The sequence below is a fragment of the Leuciscus leuciscus genome (assembly GCF_965113295.1).
Source record: "Leuciscus leuciscus genome assembly, chromosome: 11".
NCBI classification, from domain to species: domain Eukaryota; kingdom Metazoa; phylum Chordata; class Actinopteri; order Cypriniformes; family Leuciscidae; genus Leuciscus; species Leuciscus leuciscus.
This window is the reverse complement of record NC_138735.1, coordinates 32,318,191-32,344,022: the sequence shown is the minus strand read 5'-3', so window position 1 is coordinate 32,344,022 and position 25,832 is coordinate 32,318,191. Positions and strand designations below refer to the sequence as shown.

At 40.7% G+C, this 25,832-nt stretch overlaps 1 protein-coding gene and 1 long non-coding RNA gene across 2 annotated transcripts; one reads left to right on the top strand and one right to left on the bottom strand.

Moving 5' to 3' along the window:
• LOC309508995 lies at window positions 1-20,659 on the top strand. Its single transcript, XR_014209758.1, has 3 exons — window positions 1-67; window positions 10,571-10,680; window positions 20,524-20,659. It is a non-coding gene; the product is annotated as an uncharacterized lncRNA (long non-coding RNA).
• On the bottom strand, window positions 10,542-25,782 carry LOC309508895 (myosin-7-like). Its single transcript, XM_082183422.1, has 38 exons — window positions 25,630-25,782; window positions 25,204-25,413; window positions 24,981-25,124; window positions 24,745-24,901; window positions 24,635-24,662; window positions 24,427-24,535; window positions 23,989-24,081; window positions 23,070-23,133; window positions 22,882-22,980; window positions 22,696-22,799; window positions 22,140-22,278; window positions 21,932-22,050; window positions 21,625-21,774; window positions 21,355-21,525; window positions 20,953-21,262; window positions 20,786-20,865; window positions 20,501-20,706; window positions 19,489-19,612; window positions 19,270-19,406; window positions 18,928-19,183; window positions 18,595-18,837; window positions 18,337-18,513; window positions 18,100-18,245; window positions 15,982-16,072; window positions 15,499-15,888; window positions 15,284-15,410; window positions 15,078-15,196; window positions 14,792-14,988; window positions 14,451-14,634; window positions 14,095-14,260; window positions 13,890-14,014; window positions 13,392-13,700; window positions 13,094-13,297; window positions 12,701-12,997; window positions 12,502-12,606; window positions 12,292-12,387; window positions 12,058-12,195; window positions 10,542-10,647 (listed from the first exon to the last, which is right to left on the bottom strand). Exons 2-38 carry the CDS (start codon window positions 25,399-25,401, stop codon window positions 10,627-10,629), a joined length of 5,823 nt encoding a protein of 1,940 aa, XP_082039548.1. The 5' UTR covers window positions 25,402-25,413; window positions 25,630-25,782; the 3' UTR covers window positions 10,542-10,626.
• Between the last annotated feature and the right edge of the window lie 50 nt (window positions 25,783-25,832).

Here is a 25,832-nt window from a genome sequence, read left to right as displayed (position 1 = left end):
CAGCCACACACAAACACTGTGTTCCCTGCAGGAGAAGATCCAACACATATCTGAAGCACAGATGAAGGTAATGCAAAGCAATTATTTTTCTTTTTGATCTTTAGTTGCTCAGTGTTGTAATTGACAGGATTTTTTATTTTTTTAAATAACATATTTCATAAATATTGAATTAAACATGGTCACATGGTCATAATATGTGAGAACCAAGTGCAACTTCTACAACTGTTTTTCTATCAACTATCACACGTCTGCAAAATGTAGTTACTCACCCAAAACATTTAAAGTCCCCCTGTGGTGAAAATAAAGTTTTTAATGTTTATGTGTTTATCTGGTGTTTTTAATATGCTTTAAGACTAGCCATGTGTAAATTCATGAGTCAGCACCATTGCTGAGTATTTTCTCCTTAAAACTATAAAAAAATCTAAGACAGTCTCAAAAACAGATCAATGTACGGGGCGGGATTTAGCATATCATTAACTGCGAAGCAGGGGGTCTCAAGAGAAGCCATGCCATCTCCGTATATTTTTCTGTTGATATGAAAAATTGTGTACATTTAGCAATATAGTGGGTGATTTATGTATATCATGTATATTACGATGTTATGATGAACTATATGCCTTTCTTTACTGACATTCTAAGTTGTTCAAAGTGTTTCTAAGGATGCTGAGTTTTAGAAGGCAGATGGCAAACGCGAACATGGTTTGTGTAACATTAGCAACACATTATTAGCTGTTTGATAATGTAGTTAATCAAATGGCTAATCATGTTAATTACCGTTACTTTGTCCGAAAATGCTGATAATATATGGTAACTACATGGGTTAAGGTTAGGTTAAGGCATAGGTTCAAGGTTAGTACCTAGTTATAACCCAGTTATTGTAATTGCTATAATAAGTACATAGTATGTACATGCAGAATATGACTGTAAAATAAAGTGCTACCCAAAACACTTTTGCTGTTATTGAGGTGGATACGGGTAAAGTTAGGGACAGATTTGGTGGTATGGGTATTTTTAAGGGTGGTTTAAGGGGTAAAGGAAGGGTCAATAGTGTAATTATAAGTGAATATAATAGACCCTGACATACATACATTAAGATCAAAGTCATTTTTATAATGGAAAGTCTAATTCGACACTGGTTTCTAAGATTTTCAGTTTATTAGTGAAATAAGCTCTGTGGTAAACACAATTTGACCATACTTCAGTGCTTTTCTGAGTCATTGCAAGTAGGGATGGGACGATTACCGGTTTCACTATAAACCACGATAAAATGTACTGACGGTTAGTATTATCGTTAAAAATTTAATTATCATTAAAACCGTGTTTGATTATCGCGATTTTAATAACTCACTGTAAATCCTGTCCAGCCAGCAACAGTCTGATGCAGGCGCAGCGCGCAATGTTGTTTTTTTTATTCAAGAAGGAATGGCGAAAGGCAGTGACCGTACTCGGGAGATTTTTCAGCCTTTTCAGAGGACCAAATCTGAGGTGTGGTCATATTTTGGCTTTTACAAAAGTCCTGAGTGAAACTTAATCGAGGATGGTCACTACAATAGGGGGGAAACACTTCAAATCTGCCGAGTCCTCGTGTGTGACCATCACCCACTGTTTATAGCGAACGCAAGGCAAGTTAACTTTGACCTCAATACCAAAACTACGTCTGGGAAATAATTGGGCACAAAATGTTGTTTTGAGTTGAAATATTTTATCTCACTCACTTGAAATAAACGTGAAGCTTCCGCGAAGAAAAGTTCGCAGCAAGTGGCTTTGAGCCAAAGACGAACGAACAAGTTCAAACAAGACTATCATTGTACACTTATTACACCGATTTTTTTTTTTAAACACAATTACGGGGACATATTGAATCGAGATTAATGTTTTAAATCTTACCTGTTTATAAATCCATTTTGTACAGCGTACAAAACAATCGCCCAAGAACGGAGACGCAAGACGGCAAGTTGTATTTGAATGAAACGAGAGAGCGCGTGCGCGTCCGTTGCGATACATGGATGTGCGCGGTGTTATAATGCGTTGCTATTGACGACGGTCATTATAAGGAAGGAAATGCCACAGAATATAATCTTGCTTAAAAAAGTGCATAGAGCTGCTTGTTTTATTTGTTGTTTGTTGATTTTCAAATATTAAACTGTTTTTAGTGTGAGCATCAGTTCTTTTTGAACACTTTCATCTCGTTTTAACAAAACCGTGATAATATTGATAATCACGATAATGTTGGTCACTATAATCGTGATATGAAATTTTCATACCGTCCCATCCCTAATTGCAAGTCATTTCTTTTCTTCACATAGCAAGGTGTTTGTTTTTTTTTATCAGAAAAACAAAACAAATAGAAGAGTAAAGAATAGAAAAGGTAAGTGCTATTAATTGGTTAGGTGCTGACGAAAAAGATGTGTCTTTAGAAATTTTTTGAAAATGGCTAAAGACTCAGCTGCTCGAATTGAGATAGGCATTCCATCAGCTGGGAACAGTCCAGGAAAAGGTCTGTGAGAGTGATTTTGTGCCTCTTTGGGATGATGGCACCACAAGGCGTTGTTCACTAACAGAACGCAAGCTTCTGGAGGGTGCATAAGTCTGAATTTGATTTCTATTGTTAGCCAGTGCAAACTTTTGAAGAGAGGAGTGACGTGGGCTTTCTTTGGCTCGTTGAAGACCACCCTCGCTGCTGCATTCTGGATCAGTTGCAAAGGCTTGATAGTACATTAATAATAATAATAATAATAATGCATTTTATTTAATGGCGCCTTATCATAACACCCAAGGTCACCTCACAAGCAATATACAGGTCACTGCATAAGACAATACACACAACAAACAAGCCGCATATACAGATAAAGTGCATTAAAAAGACTCAACACAACATGTTATAAAAAAGCTTGTATAAAAAGATATGTCTTAAGACGCGTTTTAAAAGTCAACAAGCAATCGCTATTGCGAACATCAAGGGGAAGAGAGTTCCATAGGTGGGCGGCAGCATAACTAAAAGATCTGGCACCCATTGTTATGGTTTAGAAGGAGAGAACCCAATCGCAGACCATTTGCAGACATCTCTAGGGTTTATTACAGAAAAAACAGGGAAAACAAAACCCACGAGGGGGCAAAACAAGACAGGATTGACAAACAAGACTAGACTAAGACTGACAGAAAACTGAACAATAAACTAACAGCTAAGACAGGATCAAAACACTTCACAAGACTTCTCAACAGGTTACTCACAAATGAATCTTCACATAAAGATTGGCAATGAACCGGCACAGGACAGCAAACACAAGGGGATTAAATAGGGAGAAACTAATGAGGGAAACAGGTGACGGCGATGATACAATAATGATAACAAGATGAGATAACAAGGGGGCGGGGTTACATGACGAGACAACGCAAGCACACAGCCAAACAAATGGCCATGTGCTTACACACAAAACATGGGCCTGTCATGATCCTGCCTCAAGACCAGGGAAAATCAGAGACAAGAAGGCAGAATCATGACAGAACCCCTCCCTTAAGGAGCGGCTTCCAGACGCTCCCTAAGGGAACACTAAACACGTGACATGACGGACTGAGACATGGACACAAACCAACAAAACATGACAAATAACAATAAAGGCAGACATGAAAAAACAATAACAGGGTTGGGGTGACATATCAAATACAATAAACAAGGCAAGGGAGGTGGAGGAAACACAAAGTTCTTAGGGGGCAGTCCAGGGTGAACAGGTGGACTAGGGGTCTTGGGTTGACAGGACGATGGCTGAGGACGAGGGGTCCGGGCAGACTTGGATGGGGAAACACGAGGAACAGTCTTAGGGGAAACAGACCGGGGTGAAGTGGTGACAGGGGTGTCCGGGGAAACAAACAGAGGTCGGGTGACAGCTGGTACGGGGCTGGACACATTAGCTGGGACAGAACTGGACACATCTGCTGGGACAGGACTGGACACAGACATCCTCCTGTCTGCTGGGACAGGACTGGACACAGACATCCTCCTGTCTGCTGGGACAGGACTGGACACAGACATCCTCCTGTCTGCTGGGACGGGACTGGACACATCTGCTGGGACGGGACTGGACACATCTGCTGGGACGGGACTGGACACATCTGCTGGGACGGGACTGGACACATCTGCTGGGACGGGACTGGACACATCTGCTGGGACGGGACTGGACACATCTGCTGGGACGGGACTGGACACATCTGCTGGGACGGGACTGGACACACTAGCTGGGACAGGGCTGGACACACTAGCTGGGACAGGGCTGGACACACTAGCTGGGACAGGGCTGGACACAATAGCTGGGACAGCACTTGCAGTGGCGGGCTCAGGAACAGCGCTTGCAGTAGCGGGCTTCAGATCAACACTGGCTGCAGCCGACTCAGGAACCGGATCTCTTGCAGCTGTGGATTCAGGACTAGAGGACTTGACAGGACTGACAGGGACCTCAAGGATCTTGACTAGACGTGACAGATAATTAGATAAGGTCTTTGCCGCGACAACAACAGGTAAGTCTTGATGGGCTGATACGGCTTGAAGAACTGCTTCAGCAGCTGAATCGGCCGCAGCTTTCTCCTCAGCACTCACGGCAGTGGGCTGAGGAACAGCGCTGGCAGTAGCGGGATCTGGGACAGCGCTCGCAGTGGCGGGCTCTGGGACAGCGCTCGCAGTGGCGGGATCTGGGACAGCGCTCGCAGTGGCGGGCTCTGGGACAGCGCTCGCAGTGGCGGGCTCTGGGACAGCGCTCGCAGTGGCGGGCTCTGGGACAGCGCTCGCAGTGGCGGGCTCTGGGACAGCGCTCGCAGTGGCGGGCTCTGGGACAGCGCTCGCAGTGGCGGGCTCTGGGACAGCGCTCGCAGTGGCGGGCTCTGGGACAGCGCTCGCAGTGGCGGGCTCTGGGACAGCGCTCGCAGTGGCGGGCTCTGGGACAGCGCTCGCAGTGGCGGGCTCTGGGACAGCGCTCGCAGTGGCGGGCTCTGGGACAGCGCTCGCAGTGGCGGGCTCTGGGACAGCGCTCGCAGTGGCGGGCTCTGGGACAGCGCTCGCAGTGGCGGGCTCTGGGACAGCGCTCGCAGTGGCGGGCTCTGGGACAGCGCTCGCAGGAGCGGGCTCTGGGACAGCGCTCGCAGGAGCGGGCTCTGGGACAGCGCTCGCAGGAGCGGGCTCTGGGACAGCGCTCGCAGGAGCGGGCTCTGGGACAGCGCTCGCAGGAGCGGGCTCTGGGACAGCGCTCGCAGGAGCGGGCTCTGGGACAGCGCTCGCAGGAGCGGGCTCTGGGACAGCGCCTGGGACAGCGCTCGCAGTGGCGGGCTCTGGAACAGCGCTCGCAGGAGCGGGCTCTGGAACAGCGCTCGCAGGAGCGGGCTCTGGAACAGCGCTTGCAGGAGCGGGCTCTGGAACAGCGCTTGCAGGAGCGGGCTCTGGAACAGCGCTTGCAGGAGCGGGCTCTGGAACAGCGCTTGCAGGAGCGGGCTCTCTGGAACAGCGCTTGCAGGAGCGGGCTCTGGAACAGCGCTTGCAGGAGCTAGAGATGACGAGCGAGAGGCTCCCTTTCTCCTCTTCTTTCTCCTTGAACGCGAAGCCGAATCTGTAGCTGGGCTAGCGACCAGTTGGAGATGTTCAGCTGGAACCGTAACAGGAGCAGGGATGGCGTTCTCGGGCAGCGCTGACTCGGTCGAGGAAGACTCAGACGGGGAATTCCAGGAAACTCGTCTCCCTCGTTTACCATGGAGAACAATGGGAACAGAAGAGGCCTCAGGAGAAGAAGTGGAACCAGCCTTATCACCAAGGGCAACAACGGCCAGGACGCGACCCTCTGGGATCACAGGAAGCTTGGCAGAAGGTGGAGAGGACAACCACCATTGTTCCCGGAGCTCCGACTGCCACTTGAGAAGAGACACACTGTCTGCTGGGTTCAATGTTGGCCGGTTCATTCTGTTATGGTTTAGAAGGAGAGAACCCAATCGCAGACCATTTGCAGACATCTCTAGGGTTTATTACAGAAAAAACAGGGAAAACAAAACCCACGAGGGGGCAAAACAAGACAGGATTGACAAACAAGACTAGACTAAGACTGACAGAAAACTGAACAATAAACTAACCGCTAAGACAGGATCAAAACACTTCACAAGACTTCTCAACAGGTTACTCACAAATGAATCTTCACATAAAGATTGGCAATGAACCGGCACAGGACAGCAAACACAAGGGGATTAAATAGGGAGAAACTAATGAGGGAAACAGGTGACGGCGATGATACAATAATGATAACAAGATGAGATAACAAGGGGGCGGGGTTACATGACGAGACAACGCAAGCACACAGCCAAACAAATGGCCATGTGCTTACACACAAAACATGGGCCTGTCATGATCCTGCCTCAAGACCAGGGAAAATCAGAGACAAGAAGGCAGAATCATGACACCCATGGTAGTTAGTCGAATCCGTGGTACCACAAGAGAAATTGAAGATGAAGATCTGAGAGTACATGAAGGAGTGTAAACATGGAGAAGTTGTGTAAGGTACTGGGGTGCAAGATTATGAAGTGCCTTGTAAGTAAGTAGCAAGATCTTGAATTCAACTCTATACTTTACTGGAAGCCAGTGCAATTGCTAAAGAACTGGAGAAATGTGCTCAGTAGAAGGTGTTCTAGATAGAACACGAGCTGCAGAATTCTGAACCAATTGAAGCTTATGTAGCAATTTTGAGGGAACACCTGTGAGAAGAGCATTACAGTAGTCTATACGTGAAGTGACTAGTGCGTGAATGAGAACGGCAGTATTATTATTTGAAAGAAAGGGACGGAGACGGTTAATATTACGCAAGTGGAAGTATGCAATCCGTGTGATATTATTAATTTGAGCTTCAAAGGATAGTGTGCTATCCATGATGACACCCAAACTTTTAACCTGTGAAAAAGGACAGATTGCAGTATTGTCAATGTACAAAGAAAGACAATTAGATTTAGACAAAACAGATCTAGTGCCAACAAGCAAAGCCTCAGTTTTGTTGCCATTTACCTTCAAGAAGTTAGCTGAAAGCCAATCTTTATTTTCAGCTAAACAGCTGGACAAAGATGGTGGTGGAAAAGAACCAGTGGGTTTGGCAGACAGGTAAAGTTGGGTGTCATCCGCATAACAGTGGAAATTAACACCATATTTCCTCAAAATACAACCAAGAGGGAGCATATAAATAATGAAAAGAAGCGGGCCCAAGACAGACCCCTGGGGAACACCAGTGGTGACTGTAGATGTTCTTGATCGAAAACCCTTTAATTGAATATGCTGACTGCGTCCAGATAGATATGACCTAAACCAAGACAGAGCAGTGCCAGTTATACCAATAGAAGCTAACCTGTCAAGAAGTATCTTATGAGAGACAGTATCAAAGGCAGCGCTCAAGTCTAGAAGGACAAGTATGGTTAAAAGCACAGAGTCAGCTGCCAACAGTAGATCATTGGTTATTCTGACAAGAGCAGTCTCAGTGCTATGAAAGCCAGATTGAAATTGTTCATACAAGTTATTATTGGAAAGATGTTCATGAATTTGAAATGCAATACACTTTTCCACTACCTTAGAGATAAATGGTAAATTTGAAATTGGACGAAAATTATCAAAATTAGATGGATCCACCCCCTGGTTTCTTAAGTATGGGAGTAATAATAGCAGATTTGAGATATGGAGATACAGAACCAGAAACAAGTGAAGCATGAACAATTTTAGTAATCAATGGCGACAGGGCTGGTAAACAAGCTTTCACTAAAGGAGTTGGTAGAGGGTCTAACTGACAAGTCGAAGATTTCGATTTACCTATCAGACCCACTATCTCTGAAGTAGTTGGTAGTGTAAAGTTAGAGAAAACAGAGTGGGATAGGCTGACAGTCATTGTGAAGAGTACCAGTACGTAATTGCTGAAAGCGAAAAGTCAGAAAGCGATCACATAAGTCAGTGGAATACATATCAGATGGCAAAGAATCAGGTGGTTGCAGAATATTGTTTACCACCAAAAAAAGGGACCTGGAATTCCCATGGCTAACTCCAATTATGTTGGAGTAGTAATCAGATTTAGCCGTGGACAGTGCATTCTTATCATTTTGAATATGTTCAGCATACATTTCTTTATGAACAGTAAGGCCAGACCTGACGTACAACCGCTCTAACCTACGGCCTTTAGTTTTAAGTTCACGTAATCCAGGTGTAAACCAAGGAGCTGAATGTACAAATGAAACGGTTCGAGTTTTCACAGGTGCGAATTCATCTAAAATCATGTTTAGTCCATCATTGTAATATGTAACCAGTTCATCAACAGTAGAGAAATCAGATTTACTGGAGAAGATGGCAAGTTCATCAGCAAGAGTAGGCACATCAATGTTCTTAATATTCCGAAATGTGATCGGACGACACGGGTTTACATTTACATTTACATTTATGCATTTGGCAGACGCTTTTATCCAAAGCGACTTACATTGCATTATCCTATACATTTATTTATAGGCATGTGCAATCCCCTGGGATCGAACCCACAACCTTGCGTTGTTAACGTAATGCTCTTACCACTGAGCTACAGGAAAGGTTTACCTTAAAAACTGCCAGCTTGGCACAAAAAGACACCAGCAGGTGATCTGATATGGACAGATCAGAAACAGTACAATTATAAGGTGTTATACCAGAACAACAAACAAGATCAAGAGTATGCCCCTTAGTATGAGTGGGCAGTGTGTTAAATTGTTGCATACCAAAGCAATCCAAACATGATAAAAATTCACATGTAAATGCATTACTGACATTATCTATATGAATGTTAAAATCACCCAGAATGATTACATTTGGAGACATGGAAGATAGATAAGTCAAAAGTTCAGATAGTTCAGTTAAAAAGGCATTATTGCTCTTGGGAGAACGGTAAATAGTTGTGAGGATGGTAGGAATTGCACCATTGATTTTTAAGGCAATTGTTTCAAAAGAAGAATATGTAGACAAAGTTAACTGAGATACTTTCAATTTTTCTTTATGAAGTATTGCTAGCCCCCCTCCCCGTCCCGTATGTTTTTTTGCTGGAAGGCCTGCTAAGAGAGCATTACAATAGTCCAGTCTGGAGAGAACAAGAGCTTGGACAAGGAGTTGTGTGGCCTGCTCTGATAAGAAGGGTCTGATCTTAAAAGTTGATAATACATTGTTTTTGAATGTACAGTTTGTAAAAGGGCATGTTACAGTCTCATGTTGCTTATGATAGTTTGCAAGGTGGCTAGAATATGTATTTTCCTCACAGATGTCACTGAACTCACAAATCGAACAACTGAATACCAAAAAAAAAATTCACTTTTTTGCGAGTGAAATCTTGGCAGACGCTGGTCATGTGTGTGATTCTGGCCAATAGTGAGCCTACGTTCTGTTCAGTCAACGTTAGCCATCCTAAATGTTGACTGGATTTGAAAATATCCCTTCATTTAATTTTTTTCAAATATATTTTTGCAGTCTTAATATAATGTCTTAACTAATCCCAAGCATGAATATTAGTTCAACTTAACTATTTTTGCTCTTCCAACATTTTATTAATTGCCGTTTTTACAGTGTAACACAAGCTAATTATGAACAATGGTTTTACAGCATAGGAATATAGGCTAATGTTCATTTCTGCATATCATTTTTAATGAAAATGTTTAATGTAAGTTAATGAAAATTTGTGTATTTAAATATATTATAAACATTTACGTAAATTGATACATTGTTGTACATGTTACAACAAATTGAACCTTATTGCAAAGTTGTAGCAAAGGTAGTAAAAACATTTCCAATACCAGTGGAAATGTTAAAATATTTTTGAAGCCTTTAGATGTAAATTGTGCATTCATGAATTGATGTTCAAAAATAAACATACACTGAAAAATTAAAGGAATAAAAAGTTGTGACAACTTGCCCCACCCTGCTTTACATGGACTCCAAGAAATAATGCATCATATGAGATTTAATGGTGGTGCTGCTCTCAAGTGGTGGTAACTGACTATTGCAGCTCTCACATTCACAGAATTGTGGAGGTTACTTTAGGTTTAGAATGAATATATAGCCAACATAATTGATGATAAAGAGATTCTACTGAATAGAGCTGAACTGTATACCTAAATTCTTAGACTATCAATGATTGCTGCTCACAACAATAATTTATATTGCCTGTAATTCGAATGATAATTCACATTCACCATAGAGATGTAATGGTCTATGTTGGCTATTACTGTATGGTACTTACATTTTTTTTAACACTGTATGTCAAAACATACAGTGTAATGGTCAGTGGCTTACAGTTTAAGCTGCATTATGTGGTTATTAGTTTGGTAAAACTGGTAAACTCCCTGTATCTTTGTATGGTTGACCCTACTTCAGATGACAATTTAAGAACATTTCGAGTTTGAATTAGAACTTAGACTAGACAGCCTAGTCTGTGGCACATAGAGTACATTCAGGCAACTGATTTACTGTTGTGTTCACGATCATGTTGTGATACTGCAATGTCTAGATTGTTAAAAAAAAAGAGGATGAGGTATTCATTTTCATGTTTGGTTTATTCTACAGAACTACAGAAGAGATTGTCACAGCAATCAGTGTTTAGAGAGATCCATCTAATATTTTCACTCTTCATCAGCCCCCTTCTGTTAGGAAGAAAAAGGAAAAAAATGTTAACGGTAAGCTGATCCAGTTCAAAATGGCCTAAATTCTACACCGCTAATAAATATATATATATAAATTCTTTTTTTTTTTTTTATAGCCACACTTGTTAAATATCAAAATGCATTTCATTAAGTGTAGTTGTCTAAACTACTTGCTATTCATATCCTAAAGTGTATGATCCTATCCTGACTGATCCTATGTATCAATCTTTGCTCTCTTCCTTTTCTGTTGATGTTCATGCCGCGAAATCTTCATATTTCCACAACAAGATCAACAGCGCTTCTAACACACAAACACTTTTCAAGACATTCAACTCTCTCCTCTTGTCTTTTTCGACACTGAATCATCAGATCCTTCTATCCACCCTCTCATCACTGGGCATCACAGGAACTCCTCTCCACTGGTTTAAATCCTATCTCACAGGTAGGTCCTTCAGGGTTGCATGGAAAGGCGAGGTATCCAAAGCACATCAACTGACCACAAGGGTTTCTCAGGTTCAGTTCTTGGATAAAGACAGCGCGATCATGCAGGTTTGCACTGCACAACATCAGGAAGATCAGGCCTTTCCTAACTGAGCTTGCAACACAACTTCTCGTACAGGCCCTAGTCATTTCTAGGCTTGATTGCTGCAATGCTCTTCTGGCAGGACTTCCATCATGTGCAACTAAACCTCTACAAATGATTCAGAATGCTGCAGCTCATCTTGTCTTCAAAGAGCACAAAAGGGCCCACTCATCTCTCCATCTCTACACTGGCTACCACTCGCTGCTCACATCAAGTTCAAGGCATTGACGCTTGCTTACAGATCTACCACAGGCTCAGCTCCCTCCTACTTTCTCTAGCTCCTACGAGTCTACATCCCTACCAAAAGCCTACAATTGGTCAATGAGCGACGGCTCGTGGTACCATCACAGAGAACCTAAAAATCAGTCTCCAGAACATTCTCATTCACGGTTCCTTGGTGGTGGAATGATCTCCCCGCCTTCATCCGGAATGCAGAATCCCTGACAACATTCAAAAGACAGCTGAAAACTCATCTCTTCCGTGAGCACTTAACCTCTTTAAAAAAAAAATATCTTTCCTTTCCTTTAATCCTCCCTTGTCTGGTTTATGCTACTCTGAGCAATGCCCGAGCTTTGTATTTTGAGAACTTCTTGCGTTGTTTTTCCTCTTCATGGTGACTCGCTTGCTTTAGTCCTCATTTCTAAGTCGCTTTTGACGAAGGCATCTGCTAAATGACTGAATGTAATGTAAAGTCACTAAAAAGTGATCTAGAGTTGACCTATCAAGTTAACTTAACTGTGACTATTTACTTGTGGCTTTTCTGAGGTTTTTTTTGTGTGTGTGTGTGTGTGTGAACAAAGTCACTTGTTATAAGTGCCTACTCTTACTTTATTGGATCCTGTATCACGAGTCTTGGCTCTCAGCTTGTTGACCTGAGATTCAGCAATATCAGCCCTCTCCTCTGCCTCATCCAGCTCATGCTGTATCTTACGGAACTTGCCCAGATTGGAATTGGATTGTTCTTCCTAAAGATTACACACAACAGCATTTGTGAAAATCAAAAGATGCAATTACTACAAAAGTCGTATCATTTGATGGCACCAGTGGGGGAAAATACTCACCGCAACCTCAGAAGCTCTCTTGTAGGATTTGACCTTCAGCTGGAGTTTGTCCACCAGATCCTGCAGGCGAGCCAGATTCTTTCGGTCTTCCTCAGTCTATGCAAAGCAAAAAATGTTTTTAGTATATACAATATACATTTAAATACTGTAAGACAGCACTTTATTAAAAAATAACATGATCAAATCAACCAGGGGCAAAATTTTTCCTACCTGGTAGGTGAGCTCCTTGATGCGTCTCTCATATTTACGAATCCCCTTTACCGAGTCACTGGACTTTCTCTGTTCCATCTCCACCTCACTTTCCAGCTCTCTCACCTAACAGATGTGTAACAATTTTAGTATACAATTTTCAAATCTTAGAACAAATATTTTTACAGAAAACACTGTATACTTGTTTCTAAAAACTTACTCTGGCTTCCAGTTTTTGGACCTGCTTCTTGCCTCCCTTCATGGCGATCTGCTCAGCCTCATCCAGACGGTGCTGCAGGTCCTTGATGGTCTGGTCCATGTTCTTCTTCATGCGCTCCAGATGAGCACTGGTGTCCTGCTCCTTCTTCAGCTCCTCTGCCATCATGGCAGCATCAGTGATGGCCTTCTTGGCTTTTTCCTCAGCATTCCTGCACTCCTGCACTGCCTCCTCTACCTCAGTCTGAAGCTGAGTATTATCTCCCTCCAGCTTCTTCTTCTGATTCAGCAGGCTGGTGTTCTGAACATAGACAATGTTGACATTTATATAGTCTTTTGATTATATTGTTTACTAAGAGGCTTTATTTTGCATAATATTAGTACAGATGTGTCATACCTGAGAATGCAGGAGCTGAACTCTCTCACTGACATCCAGCAGTTCCTGCTCAGCCAGTTTCCTTCCTCTCTCAGTTTGTTCCAGCATGGATCTCAGCTCATCCAGTTCAGCCTGCAGCAGATTGTTGCGTCTCTCCACAATGGCGATGTTCTCTTTGAGATCATCATTACAACGAAGAGCATCATCTAGTTGCAGTTGGGCATCCTGTAAAGTACAAATTTTACAAATAAAAAGACTGAAGAGCTATGTTGGATTTCACCTAAGCATCATAGAATCTTGATTTGAAGATTCGTCATACTTTGAGATGTCCATGAAGACCCTTGAGTTGTTTCTGGGCTTCTGATGCCTGTCTGTTAGCCTGGCTGAGCTGAATCTCCATCTCATTGAGGTCTCCCTCCATCTTCTTCTTCAGCCTGAGAGCTTCATTCCTGCTGCGAGACTCTGATTCCAGTGAGCTTTGCAGGGTATCCACCATTCTCTGCTGGTTCCTCTTGGTCTGCTCCATCTCTTCATCTTTCTCTGTCAGCTTACGCTCAATATCAGCTTTGACCTGATTGAACTCCAGCTGAGCTCTAAGTATCTTGCCTTCCTCATGTTCAAGGGAACCCTATGAAGAGTAAAATGGGTGTTTGTTATAATTGAGATTTAAAGTTTTTGTTTAGCCCTGTGTTGTGGGGTGGGAAGTGACCTCCCTTAAAATAATCTGGAATGATCAATTGCTTTAAACAACAGCTTGATTTAATTCAAAGAGTTGTCAAATGAATAAGAACTTTGGGGAAAATGGTTGTTCTTTTACCTCAGCCTCCTCAAGAGCAGTTTGTATCTCTTGTTTCTCCTGCTCCAGTTGTTTTCGTAGTTTCTCCAGCTCATGAATATTCTTCCCACTCTCACCAAGTTGCTCAGTGAGGTCAGAAATTTCCTCTGTGCAATAGAAATAACATGTGAGCTCACAAATACAAGCAATTAAAGTAATGGTTTGGAGTTGAGAAAACCACTCTTACCTTGGAGATTCTTGTTCTCCCTCTTCATGCACTCCAGGTGGTCCAATGACTCCTCATACGAGTTTTTCAATTTAAAGAGTTCAGTGCTCAGAGATCTAGCTTCCTTTTGGGCACTTTCCAGTTCAGTTTGGGACTCCTCATACTTTTGCTTCCACTCAGCCAGGACCTGGTTAAATTTAATAAGACCAAATGGCCATTGAGAGCGGTGCAGTTTTTGTAGTAAAGAATTGACCCTAAACTTACATTTACTATGATTTTAACATTGAACATTTTCGATGCTACTTGATATTTTATATAGTAAAAATTTGCATGGCCGATTTTTCCAGCTAATGACAAAATGTACTTTCTCTCCTTACTTTATCAAAGTTTCTTTGCTTCTTGTCCAGAGCAGCAGCAGCAGCATTGGATCTCTCCACATCCACCATGAGATCTTCAATCTCATTCTGCAGCCTGTGCTTGGTCTTCTCCAGAGAGGAGCATTTAGCATTAACAGCTTCCACAGCTTCTTCTGCATCTTGCAGACGCTGAGTCAGTTTCTTCCTATAATAATCAAAATACAAAATATATTGAAAATGTGAAGCATTATTCATTAAACGGTATTTAAATGTATTAAAAAGGCCACAAACTATTGCAGAAAATTTAGAAAAGTGTCTAATCACTAGAGACGAAACTTGTAAATATATTGTTTGTTTCTTACTTTGCTTCCTCCAGCTCCTCAGTCCTCTGGATGGCATCAGTTTCATACTTGGTTCTCCACTGAGCCACTTCAGAGTTTGCCTTGGACATACTACGCTGTAGCTCAGCCTTGGCTTCTTGCTCCTCTTCATATTGCTCCCTCAGCAGATCAGCATCATGACGAGCAGACTGAACTGCATGGGCAAGGGCATTCTTAGCCTAAAGACAAACAAATATTTGCGGCCAGTTGATTATTACAATAGTGTATTTTAGCACAAAATTTTGATATAGAAGGAGATTTTGAAAACCTTGATTTCTTCTTCGAGCTGTCTCTTGAGGTCTTCAATTTGCTGAGTGTTGGACTGCTTGCCTCTGGTTAACTGAGTCACCAGGGAGTCTTTCTCCTCAAACTGTCTAGCCAGTTCACCTAAAATACAATATTAAAAAATATTCACTTTTTTCCAATCATCATTATTGTACAGTTTGGTAACATAACAATATTTAACGTTCTTACCATTCTCAGTTTGCAGCTTGGCTTTTTGCATGGTGAAATCATTGATAGTGCGCTGACCTTCCTCAGCCTTGGTTCTGTACTCACTCATCTGGTCTTCCAGAGTTCTGCACATTTTCTCCAGGTTTGTCTTGAAGATAAATTATATCGTAGTTGATGGCTTTCTTTGACTGACAACACATACGTTATAGACTCTCGCCATAATTTCTCTCGCTCACCTTTGCCTTTGCAAGCTGCTCCATGTTGGAGACCACATCGTCCAGTTCCAGTCTGAGTTCACTCTTCTCTTTCTCCAGCTTCTGCTTCACTCTCTGGAGGTTGTCAATCTGCTCCCCCAGATCAGCCACACTGTCTGCATGTTTCTTCCTCAGTGTAGCCGCAGTGGCCTCATGTTGCAGAGTGGACTCTTCAAGGTCTCTGCGCAGTTTCTGGAACTCAGCTTCACGTTTCTTGTTCATCTCAATCTGGGCAGCAGTGGCTCCACCAGCCTCCTCCAACCTCTCACTGATGTCCTCCAGTTCTCTGGACAGATCAGCTCTCTGTTTCTCAACTTTAGCACGAGCTGCTCTCTCAGCCTCCAGCTCTTCCTCAAGCTCTTCAATCCGGGCCTGGTAATGTGCATAAATTCAAAATTAAGAAAAATGTCATTAAGATAAAAATTCCTAACTAATCTATTTTATTAAGACATATATAAAGTTTACCTGCAACTCTTTCAGTTTTTTCTGGAGTTGGGACTCCAAAGCTTGTGCATCTTCAATCTTGCTATTGAGCTGGCTTATTTCAAAGTCTTTTCTGCCAAGTAAACAGGATGACACATTAGAGATGTGACGGTGATAATATTCTCCCAACGGTTAATCGACTTGTGACAACACCGGTATTTTTTTACATGGTGTCAATTCATCATTCGTATTGAGTTTGATTGGCATGCAATCTGACCAATCAAATTCCACCATTTTTGTGCGACAAAGCAATCAGAAGAGTTATTGATTAACTTCTGTGGATTTGAACTTGGCTTTAACTGAGACAATCTGTCACGACAAATTAAAGAGCCAAAAAACGGTAGGCCTATTTTATTTTTGTTTGACTGACCAAATTTGAAAGTTGAGACTTTGTTTCATATTAAATATTACCTGCTCGGTCCTGTCTTTCAGCGCGTTGTCAGTGTCCTCTATTTTTCACTGCTTGAGATCATGTTGAGAACAATAACGCCCTATTTGAGGGTATAGGGCGCGATTTTGGATTCAACCACAGTGTTTGAATGGTGTGTTCGTTATTATTCATGAAACACGCAAAAACAAATCAGTACATTGGCAAACGCTTGTCACTTGTCTTGATTGCTAATCCACAACAGATGACAGTTATTATTAGTTTAAATGTTCAGAATACGATTCCATATAAGGTTATATTTCAGCACTTCGCGAATGGACAGCGACTCTTAAGTAGCACGAACGCGTTCTCGCGCATTCATGTTAAGTGCATTTTTGGGAAACGCGTGTGGAATTGCGGCGAGCGTTCGTAACCTTGCACATAGAGAACGCTCTTAAGAGCTAAGATACATCGTTATCGGGAAACCCGGCCCTGGTCTCCGCACTAGCCTAACTGAAAACTATGAAAGCCGTGACCGGCCAACCGGTAAAAAAATAAAATAAAAAATACATTAAAGAAACTATTCCCTCTGATTTTGTTTCATTAATAAAGTTTGACTAATCGCAGCAGTCTCGCATCCGTTTAGAGCTCGTGTGAATTGCACGTATAAAATGAAGTTAACGAACAACCTCGTTCCATCAGGAAACGCCACATGAATTTCACTCTTTATGAAGAGTTTTTCTTTTGCGTGAAGAAGCCGTTCGCCAGAGATGTGTTAAAAGATTAATTCGTGCACACAAGAGAGTGCATTCATGATTATTAGGCTACCGGTATACTAATCCTCCTGGCCCTGGGTCTGAGTGAGTAGGCCTAATTTACTATCTTACCTTTGTTCTTTGATTAACATTAATGACACTGACACGCGTCCCATTTTCTCACAAATCTCTACATTCATTTATGATATTATTTAAATCATTTGCTCTTATGAGGACACTCGACAAAACGGACATGTTGGCATAATTTGTGTGTGTTATGTTTTGTTCAAGGCCGAAAGAGAGAGAGAACTCGATACTGAATAGGCAAGACTTACAGTGCGGTCTCTTGTTTTGTCGCGCTTGAATGGTTGAGCGTGATCATACAACGCTAGTCAACTGGTGACAGAAAATACGGATACTGTGTAACTGCTTTAAAAAAAAGCTTTTTTTTTGCGGTGCTGCGGTGGGCAAGTGATGAAACCGGTGTTGCGACTGAACACTGTGTAACACCGGTAACACCGACTATCGTGCCAAGCCTATGACACATGAATGGTTACATACATAATCGAATTAAAATATCAGGTAACACTTTACAGTAGGATTCCATTAGTTAACGTTAGATAATGAATTGAACAACATTAACTAACAATGAACAATACATGTGTTACAGTATTTATTAAACTTTGTTAACAATAATTGATAAAAAATTTACTTTGCATTGTTAATTTGTTATTAGCTCAGGCATATTTAATAAAATTAACAATATTACATTTGATTTTAATAGTGTTACTACATGTTTAAATTTACATTAACTAAAATTAATAAATTATTTTTATAAATAAATGAATAAATAAAAAAGTGTTTTTCATTATTAGTTTGTTAAATTTGTAGTTAACTAAACTCAAATGGATCCTTATTGTAAAGAGTTACCAAATATCTTTTAATATTAATATTATTTTTAATGATAAAATATATTACTTCTTTATCCGCTCCTCCGTCTGCTGCTTATCATTTTCCAAATCCATCACATTCTCTTGAGTCAACTTCAAGTCCCCCTCAAGCTTTCTTTTAGCTCTCTCAAGATCCATGCGAATTTTCTTTTCTTGTTCCAGAGAACCTTCAAGCTAAATTTCATCCAAAGAATATAAAAATAATTGCGTAATTACTTTAAATGTTTCTCATTTTAATTATAGTGTTGTGTTTTCTGACTCTTACATCATCCACTTGTTGCTCCAACTTGGCTTTGGCTTTGGTGAGTGTGTTGACTTTGTCTTCCTCACTCTGGAGGTCATCCAGCGTTTGCTGATGGGCCTCCTGAAGAGCTTTCTTCTCCTTGGTCAGCTTAGCGATGATCTCATCCAAAGCTGCCATCTCTTCTATCATGTTTTTAACCTGTCGAAATGTGTCATTGTATTAAGGGACTCTTAACTCACAATTCTAACATCACTAACAGGTTCAGTGTTGAAAACTGACCTTGTTCTCAGTGGCATGTTTCTCTTTCTCTACTTTGGCCAGAGTGAGCTCAAGATCATCAATGTCCTTCTTGAGTTCAGAGCATTCATCCTCCAGCTTCCGTTTCTTTGCAGTCAGCTCAGCATTCATTTCATCTTCATCCTCCAGCCTCTCAGTTATTTCTTTGACTTTGGCCTCAAGCTGGATCTTGCTCTTGATCAGACCCTCACATCTCTCCTCAGCATCTGCAAGATTATCTTGCTCCTATCAACATGGGAAAAATTGAAAACTAGTTTTGTTTTCTGAATTGTGAAAATGTGAAAAGTCCAGAGTTGTAGTCCCATGTGAACTTACAGACTGTGCTAAAAGCTGCAGGTCATTCTTCTCTTGGAGAAGAGAAACCATCTTTTCCTCAAGCTCCTTTCTGCGGGCTTCAGATTTGGCATAAGCCTCCTTCAACTTGGTGAATTCCTCCTTCATGTTGGCCATTTCTTTCTCAGACTCTGCACTTTTCAGCAGAGGCTTGATCTTGAAGTAGAGCTTCATCCAGGGCCAATTCTTGACACCCATGAAAGCACGTACATTCCACTGTATCACCAACAGAGCATCTCTGTAGATATTAAATAAGAATGTTCAGTCTTGCATTTTAAATGTAACTTGGAGAATATGTTAAAGATTGAAGAGCTCAAATCTAACCTTCTTTCCACAATTTTCTGGAACTCTTGTCTTGATAGAAAACCACGAGACATGGACTGAATTCCAGTTATAATAAGTGCAAGACGGTCATCTCGCATCTCTTCAAGAGCACCCAGAAGACCAGCCTTAAAAAAGACCTGAATAGTAAAGAATTTTGGGTCAAAAAGGATGACAGTGGAAAAGTGGCTTTGGAAAAAGTTAATGTTAATATAAAAATACCTTAGTATGTCCTAACTTGTACTGGTTGTGATCAATGTCCAGAGAGCCCAGAAGTTTTTCTGAACCCTTCTTGTTATCAATGAACTGTCCCTCAGGGATAGCAGCAGGATTTAGGATACGGTATCTACCAAAAAAAACAACAATAACAACAACACACATTAACTATTGTTTTATATATATATATATATATATATATATATATATATATATATATATTTTTTTTTTTTTTTTTTTTTTTTTTTTTAGCAAATACTTTTTATGAACAGATTGTTCAACAGATTGTTGAAATGATGCAACTTACAAAAACTTAAAATGTATACATAAAGTTATTTTGTAAGGCATTAAAGCCATTTTGTTTCATACCAGCTTCCAGAAGAGATCAGATGTGTTCCAACAGTAGTCACATTCAAATCTGGACTCAAAACACATCTGTTTAGCTCTGCATTTACTGAATGAGCACTGTGCCACTGTACGTCCGACTGATGCATTTTATGTTATCTCTGTATCATATTTTTATTCTTATAATTCTTTTTTTATAACTGTAAACTTTTAATTATCCTTGTTTTTATTTTTGGTTAAGGTTTTTATTTTTGGTTAGGGCTGTCTGGTTTGAAGTGTTGAGAAAATTGGGAAGAGAGACAGTGAGTTTACGCACACACTCAGACGTGAGTGTGGGACACCAGGTTCTTGGATGCAGGCTGGTGTATTACCGAAATCAGACGGTTGGTGATAACTCCACTCCATTAAGGGGTCGGAGGTACAAGCCATCAGAGGCAGAACGTGTTAGAATACTCCACCCTATTGATGGGTCACTAGGAAGCAGGGAGTTGCTATTAGTGTGTCTCGCAAACCGAAGATCTCTGACTCTTCCATTTAAATAGGGGAGCCCCGAATTTAGTGATTCAGGCATATTTTCGGATTATTTTAATTTATTTTCTATGTAAAGCACTTTGAATTACCATTGTGTATGAAATGTCCTATATAAATAAACTTGCCTTGCCTTCATACTAACCGTTGTTTAAAATCTCCATACAGGATCCTGTTGGGGAATCCCTTTCTGCAGATCCTGATGCCCTCCAGCACACCGTTACAGCGCAGCTGGTGCATGACCAGAGGATTCTCCATTGCCCCAGGAGTCTTAGTCTCATTGGGGATGAGGCAGCGCACAAAGTGAGGGTGAGTTGACCTCAAGTTGGTCATCAGCTTGTTCAAGTTCTCCTGTTGGTAGATCACAGAGGATTTAGATTAATATGCAGTAAAACCTTGTGAGACAATATAGTGTTAAAATGTTCTTTACCCTATGAAGGGCTGACACCGTTTGGAAGGAAGAACCCTTCTTTTTGCTGCCTTTGGCAGCCTTTCCTCCAGAATCCGCAGCTGTGAAATAAATTATTTTTGTTATTATTAAACAGTAAAAATAGTGCTTATTATATTTTCATTATTCACAAGTCAGTGTGTGCTTACCTGAGTCATCAGTAGCGAAATTAGCAAACAGAACAGACAACAATTTAAGAGTTGACTTCTGGAAATACCCTACAACCGTCTCATTTAGAGGGTCTTTGTTCTTCACCAGCCAGTTTGAAATGTTGTAGTCCACAGTGCCAGCATAGTGAACGAGGGCAAAATGGGCCTCTGGTTTTCCCTTCACAATCCTAGGCTTCTGGAAGTTTGGATTTTTCCCCAAATGGTTGTCATAAAGTTTAGCTTTAAATGTTGCATCACTGGCTTTTGGGAACATGCACTCCTCTTCAAGGATGGACATGATACCCATGGGCTACAATGACAGTGACACAGTTAACAAGAGTTAAAACTGAAAAATATGATTTTTACCATCACAGTATAATCATCAACATGATATTCACCCACCTTCTCAATAAGCTCAATACAAGCCTGCAAGTCCATGCCGAAGTCAATAAACACCCACTCAATGCCCTCCTTCTTGTATTCCTCTTGCTCCAGCACAAACATGTGGTGGTTGAAGAACTGCTGCAACTTCTCATTAGTGAAGTTGATGCACAGCTGCTCAAAGGTGTTGGACTGCAGGTGGAATATATTATATAATCACAATGGTCAAACAGGTTGCACTTCTTGTTGAATTTGTTCTTGAATAAAATAAATCAATTGATTTCAGCTTACATCAAAGATCTCAAATCCAGCAATGTCCAGCACACCAATGAAGTACTGGCGAGGCTGTTTGGTTTCCAGGGATTGGTTGATTCTCACAACCATCCAGAGGAACATTTTCTCATACACTGACTTTCCCAGAGCACCAATAGAGTAGTACACCTAATTAAGAAAAGATTGAATTGTGCAGAATTTGACACATTGCAAACTAGAAAGCGATTTTTCAGATACTTGAAAGATTTTGTTTGTATGTCTTGGAAAGTGAACCTATGATGCTGAAAACTCTAATGCCCATTAGATTATTATTTTCATTTATTACCTGCTGGACATTCTGTCCCTTGGTGACCCACTCATTTCCTACTTTGACTCTTGGGTGGAGCAAACCCTTGATCAAGTCAGCTGAATTTAGGCCCATCAGATATGAAATTTTGTCAGCTTCTACATGTCAAAAAAGAATACAGAGCTATGAGTCTATATACAGCATGACTTTTTTCCTTTATGAAACTGAAATTCCAAGTTATACTGACCCTCAGTCCCATCAGCCTCGGCCTGTTCCTCTCTTTGCTTCTGTTTGAACTTCATGTTGCCAAAGTGCATGACGGAACCAGTCAGCTTGTAGATGCTGTTCTGCTCTTCTTGGGTGAAGCCCAACACAGCGAACGCTTCCTACAGCAAATGTACAGAGCATGTAAAATGTTATGCCAAATGTTTCATATTCTTCTTTTTGGCAAGTACATTAGACGTCTTTCTTTTTAAAGAATAGACTGGCCAAGAGAATCAGTTATTCTCTTTCAAGTCATTCTATACCTGTATGACTTAATTTCTTCTGTGGAACACAAAATGAAAAACAAAGGTTCTTTTCCTCACACAATCACATGGCTTCAGAATGTTCAGAAGTTATGTGGATCTTTGATGGTGCTTTTTCATACTTATTGACAGCCCCTGATCACTAATATGCTTTTATTGAATGGAAACCAGTCAAGACATTATCAATTGGTGTTCCACAGCAGAAACGCAGTCATACGGGTTGTCAGAAGTGTTGTTCTTGTATTGTGAACTGCCTATGTTTTAACAAACACCCACATCAGTGGCTATCAGCTCGTCACCGTCATCAATAGATGCCACTGTTGTTTCTCCTTGGGAGATGAAAGCGTAGTCATAGGGGTTGTTGGTGATGAGTAGCATTTCTAAGGAGAAAGGGAACATAGATCAGAAAAGACTCTTCTAATTAGAGATGGCAATGTTAATAGATATGATGGGTAATTTTACCCAACAGTTCTGGTCTTCTCTGGGACAGAATCTGATAGAAGATGTGGTAGTCTCTCTCAGCCTTGAGCTGAAAAGTGACACGAGACTTCTCCAGCAGATCTAAATGAATTGATAAATAGATGAATATCAAAACAGTTGCACATTTAATCAATGTGTGATTTGTTGGAATGATGTTGGGCAATACTTACAAGTCTCAATGTCAGCAGAAGCTAACTTTCCACTGTGGCCAAAATGGATTCGGATAAATTTACCCTGTAAATAAAGCAATACATAATATGATACATACAGTTGGTAGTCAACCAGAATGCCTATCACCGCCTTGTAGCGTTGACCACAGAGCTATCGTCTGAATGCTGTCTTATGAGCTTGAGCTTAAAGTCTTATGCTTTATGCAAAACCTCATTGATGTGACATTTTTCTATTGCAATGTTTTTGTTGAAATGTTTTCATTATTTATTAAAGAAAATGATGCTAATCATAACAACCTACTGTAAGCCTATTTAATTCTTAATTAATCCTAAAACACAAATGCTGCCGACTAACATCAGTTAGCAAGTCCTGACAATGTTTAATTTTACGATCATTTAGTTTAATTTATTTCATTGTTTTGTTTCAGTTCATAAATCTAGGCCTACTAACAAATTAAAATAACACGAAGTATAAGACACATAACCTTTACATGCCTTGACTTTCTAGCTATAGAAAAACTGGGCACACAATGTTAACGTTTAGCCTACTTTGCTTAAATTGGATGCAATAATAGAAGCCTACATTTGTTTCAGTTCTAAATTTGTAGTGTAATTTCAGTATTGGGATTATGAATTCGTTTAACTACAATATTTCACTTGAATTTATCTGCTGGCCAGTTCTCAAAGAGCTGCGTCAGATTATGCAATAGAGAGAATAAACTGACACACTTCAAAGTCTGTGATTGTAGCACCTCTTAGCAGTAAAAGGCAGCAACTACACATCCCCAAATTTACAGCCGCGGTAACGGGGGCGGCAAGAGTATTATTCTGGTTGAGTACCAACTGTAACATGCTCATTTAATATATCATGGAAACCATAATCAAAAAGAATAATCACACCAATGTAAACCCCACTTACAAATCTGGAGGAGTTGTCATTTCTGATGGTCTTGGCGTTACCAAAAGCCTCGAGAGCAGGATTACACTGGATGATTTGATCCTCCAGAGTACCCTAAGAATCATATTTTATCAATAGGTGTGTAAAACGTTTGATGTACCTTCTTTTCAGTTAACAGCCATGAATATATATTTGCATATTTTCCGACGCTATGTAGTCTTGTAATCATAATAATAATCCATAGAGAACCTAAGTCACAGTAGAAAACTAATTGGGAAAACAAAAAGGTTTTTTGTTTACGTGTTAATGCATTGCAATATGGTAACAAGTAAGGGAGTATCAAATTATGAAAATTTGTGACTTCAATGTTTAAGAAACGAAGACCATTCATCATATGGTCGGTTATATAGAAGGTATATTCATTCATCCATAATAAGCAATTTTTTGGAAATTAAGCACCTTTTTCTCCATTGATGGATCCTTCTTGCCAGGCGATGCTGCGGCAATGCTCGCAAAGTACTGGATTACTTTTTTAGTGTTCACAGTCTTTCCAGCACCGGATTCTCCACTTAGAATAAAAACAGAATTAAATGGCTGATAAAATGCAGCATAGAAAATATTGGTAAAAGGAGGAGTATTTTGGTACGTCATAATATCTATTACATACGTGATCAGAACAGACTGGTTTTCTCTGTCTGTGAGAAAATAAAACATAAGAAACTTAACTTTTGAAATTGCATTAGAACTCAACAAAAAAATGACAAGTCAGATCATCACCTGACAGCATGTACTGGTAGGCATTGTCTGAGATGGAGAAGATGTGTGGAGGGGCCTCATTTCGTTTCTTTCCTCTGTAGGCATTGACGACGTCCTGGTTGTACACTGGCAAAAACTTGTAGGGATTCACAGTGACACAGAAGAGCCCAGAGTAGGTCTGTAAAATATTCACAGAAGGTTTAGATCTGCTCATGCAAGATAAAGAGAATGTTTGAGTGTTTTAAGACTCGACTCACGTAGATCATCCAGGCTGCGTAACGCTCTTTGAGGTTAAACAGCACAGCGGGCTCGTGCAGGAAGGTGAACATCACCATGTCCTCAATTTTATCAAACTTTGGTGGGTTCTGGGGGTGAACATCAATCTCCTTCACAGTTACTGTCTGTGGATAACAAAAATGTTTTGACAGTCACTCTCTACTTCTGTCTACAATCTACAACAATGCAGAGATTAGATCTTACCTTCCCGAATTCAGTGTCAACAGTGACTTTGTCACCGTCTCTACTGGTGATGGTGGCTTTGACGAACTCAACCGCAGGGTCGGTCACAAAGCATTCTTTCTTCATGTCGAAGGGGCGAGTTTGGGCCTCCAGACGCTCCTTGTCTGACTTTCGTAAGAACGGGGCAGCTGCCCCGAACTCTGACATCACATCCACCATCTTTCAATCAGACTGAAAAATAGATGACAAAATTCTCAGATCTTGTAAAACTTCTATTGTAAAAATAAAATGTAATTATTTATAAATATACAATATTTCAAATTATTTATTAGTCTTTCAGCAGAAATGATTGCATTCAAAAAGAAAAGATTGCATAAACACACATATACTATAATATACAACATACTATATTCACATTCTGTTGACCTTAATAAAAGCATGTCTTACCAGATGAAATCCAAACCCAAGAAAGTCCTTTCAATAAAACAAGAAACGTCATTAATGAGAAGTCATCTTATTCTATTGTTCAGTCCTCATGAACAATTTTTATCTAAATTATTTGTGCTCTTACCTTTAGATGGCACAATGATGTGAGCTTGCAATATTGTGCTGTAATTTATCTCTTTATATAGAGGCACAATGAGTGTGAC

Bases quoted from the DNA above. Each gene is read 5' to 3' on its own strand.
- LOC309508895 (XM_082183422.1), bottom strand. From the start codon at position 25,401: ATGGTGGATGTGATGTCAGAGTTCGGGGCAGCTGCCCCGTTCTTACGA. The intron at 15,197-15,283 runs GTAAGAACGTTA...ATTGTATTTTAG, and splicing joins CAAGCTGCAAACTGAGAATG to GTGAACTGGCTAGACAGTTT. The intron at 12,607-12,700 runs GTAAGTTTTTAG...CACATCTGTTAG, and splicing joins TCCAAAAACTGGAAGCCAGA to GTGAGAGAGCTGGAAAGTGA.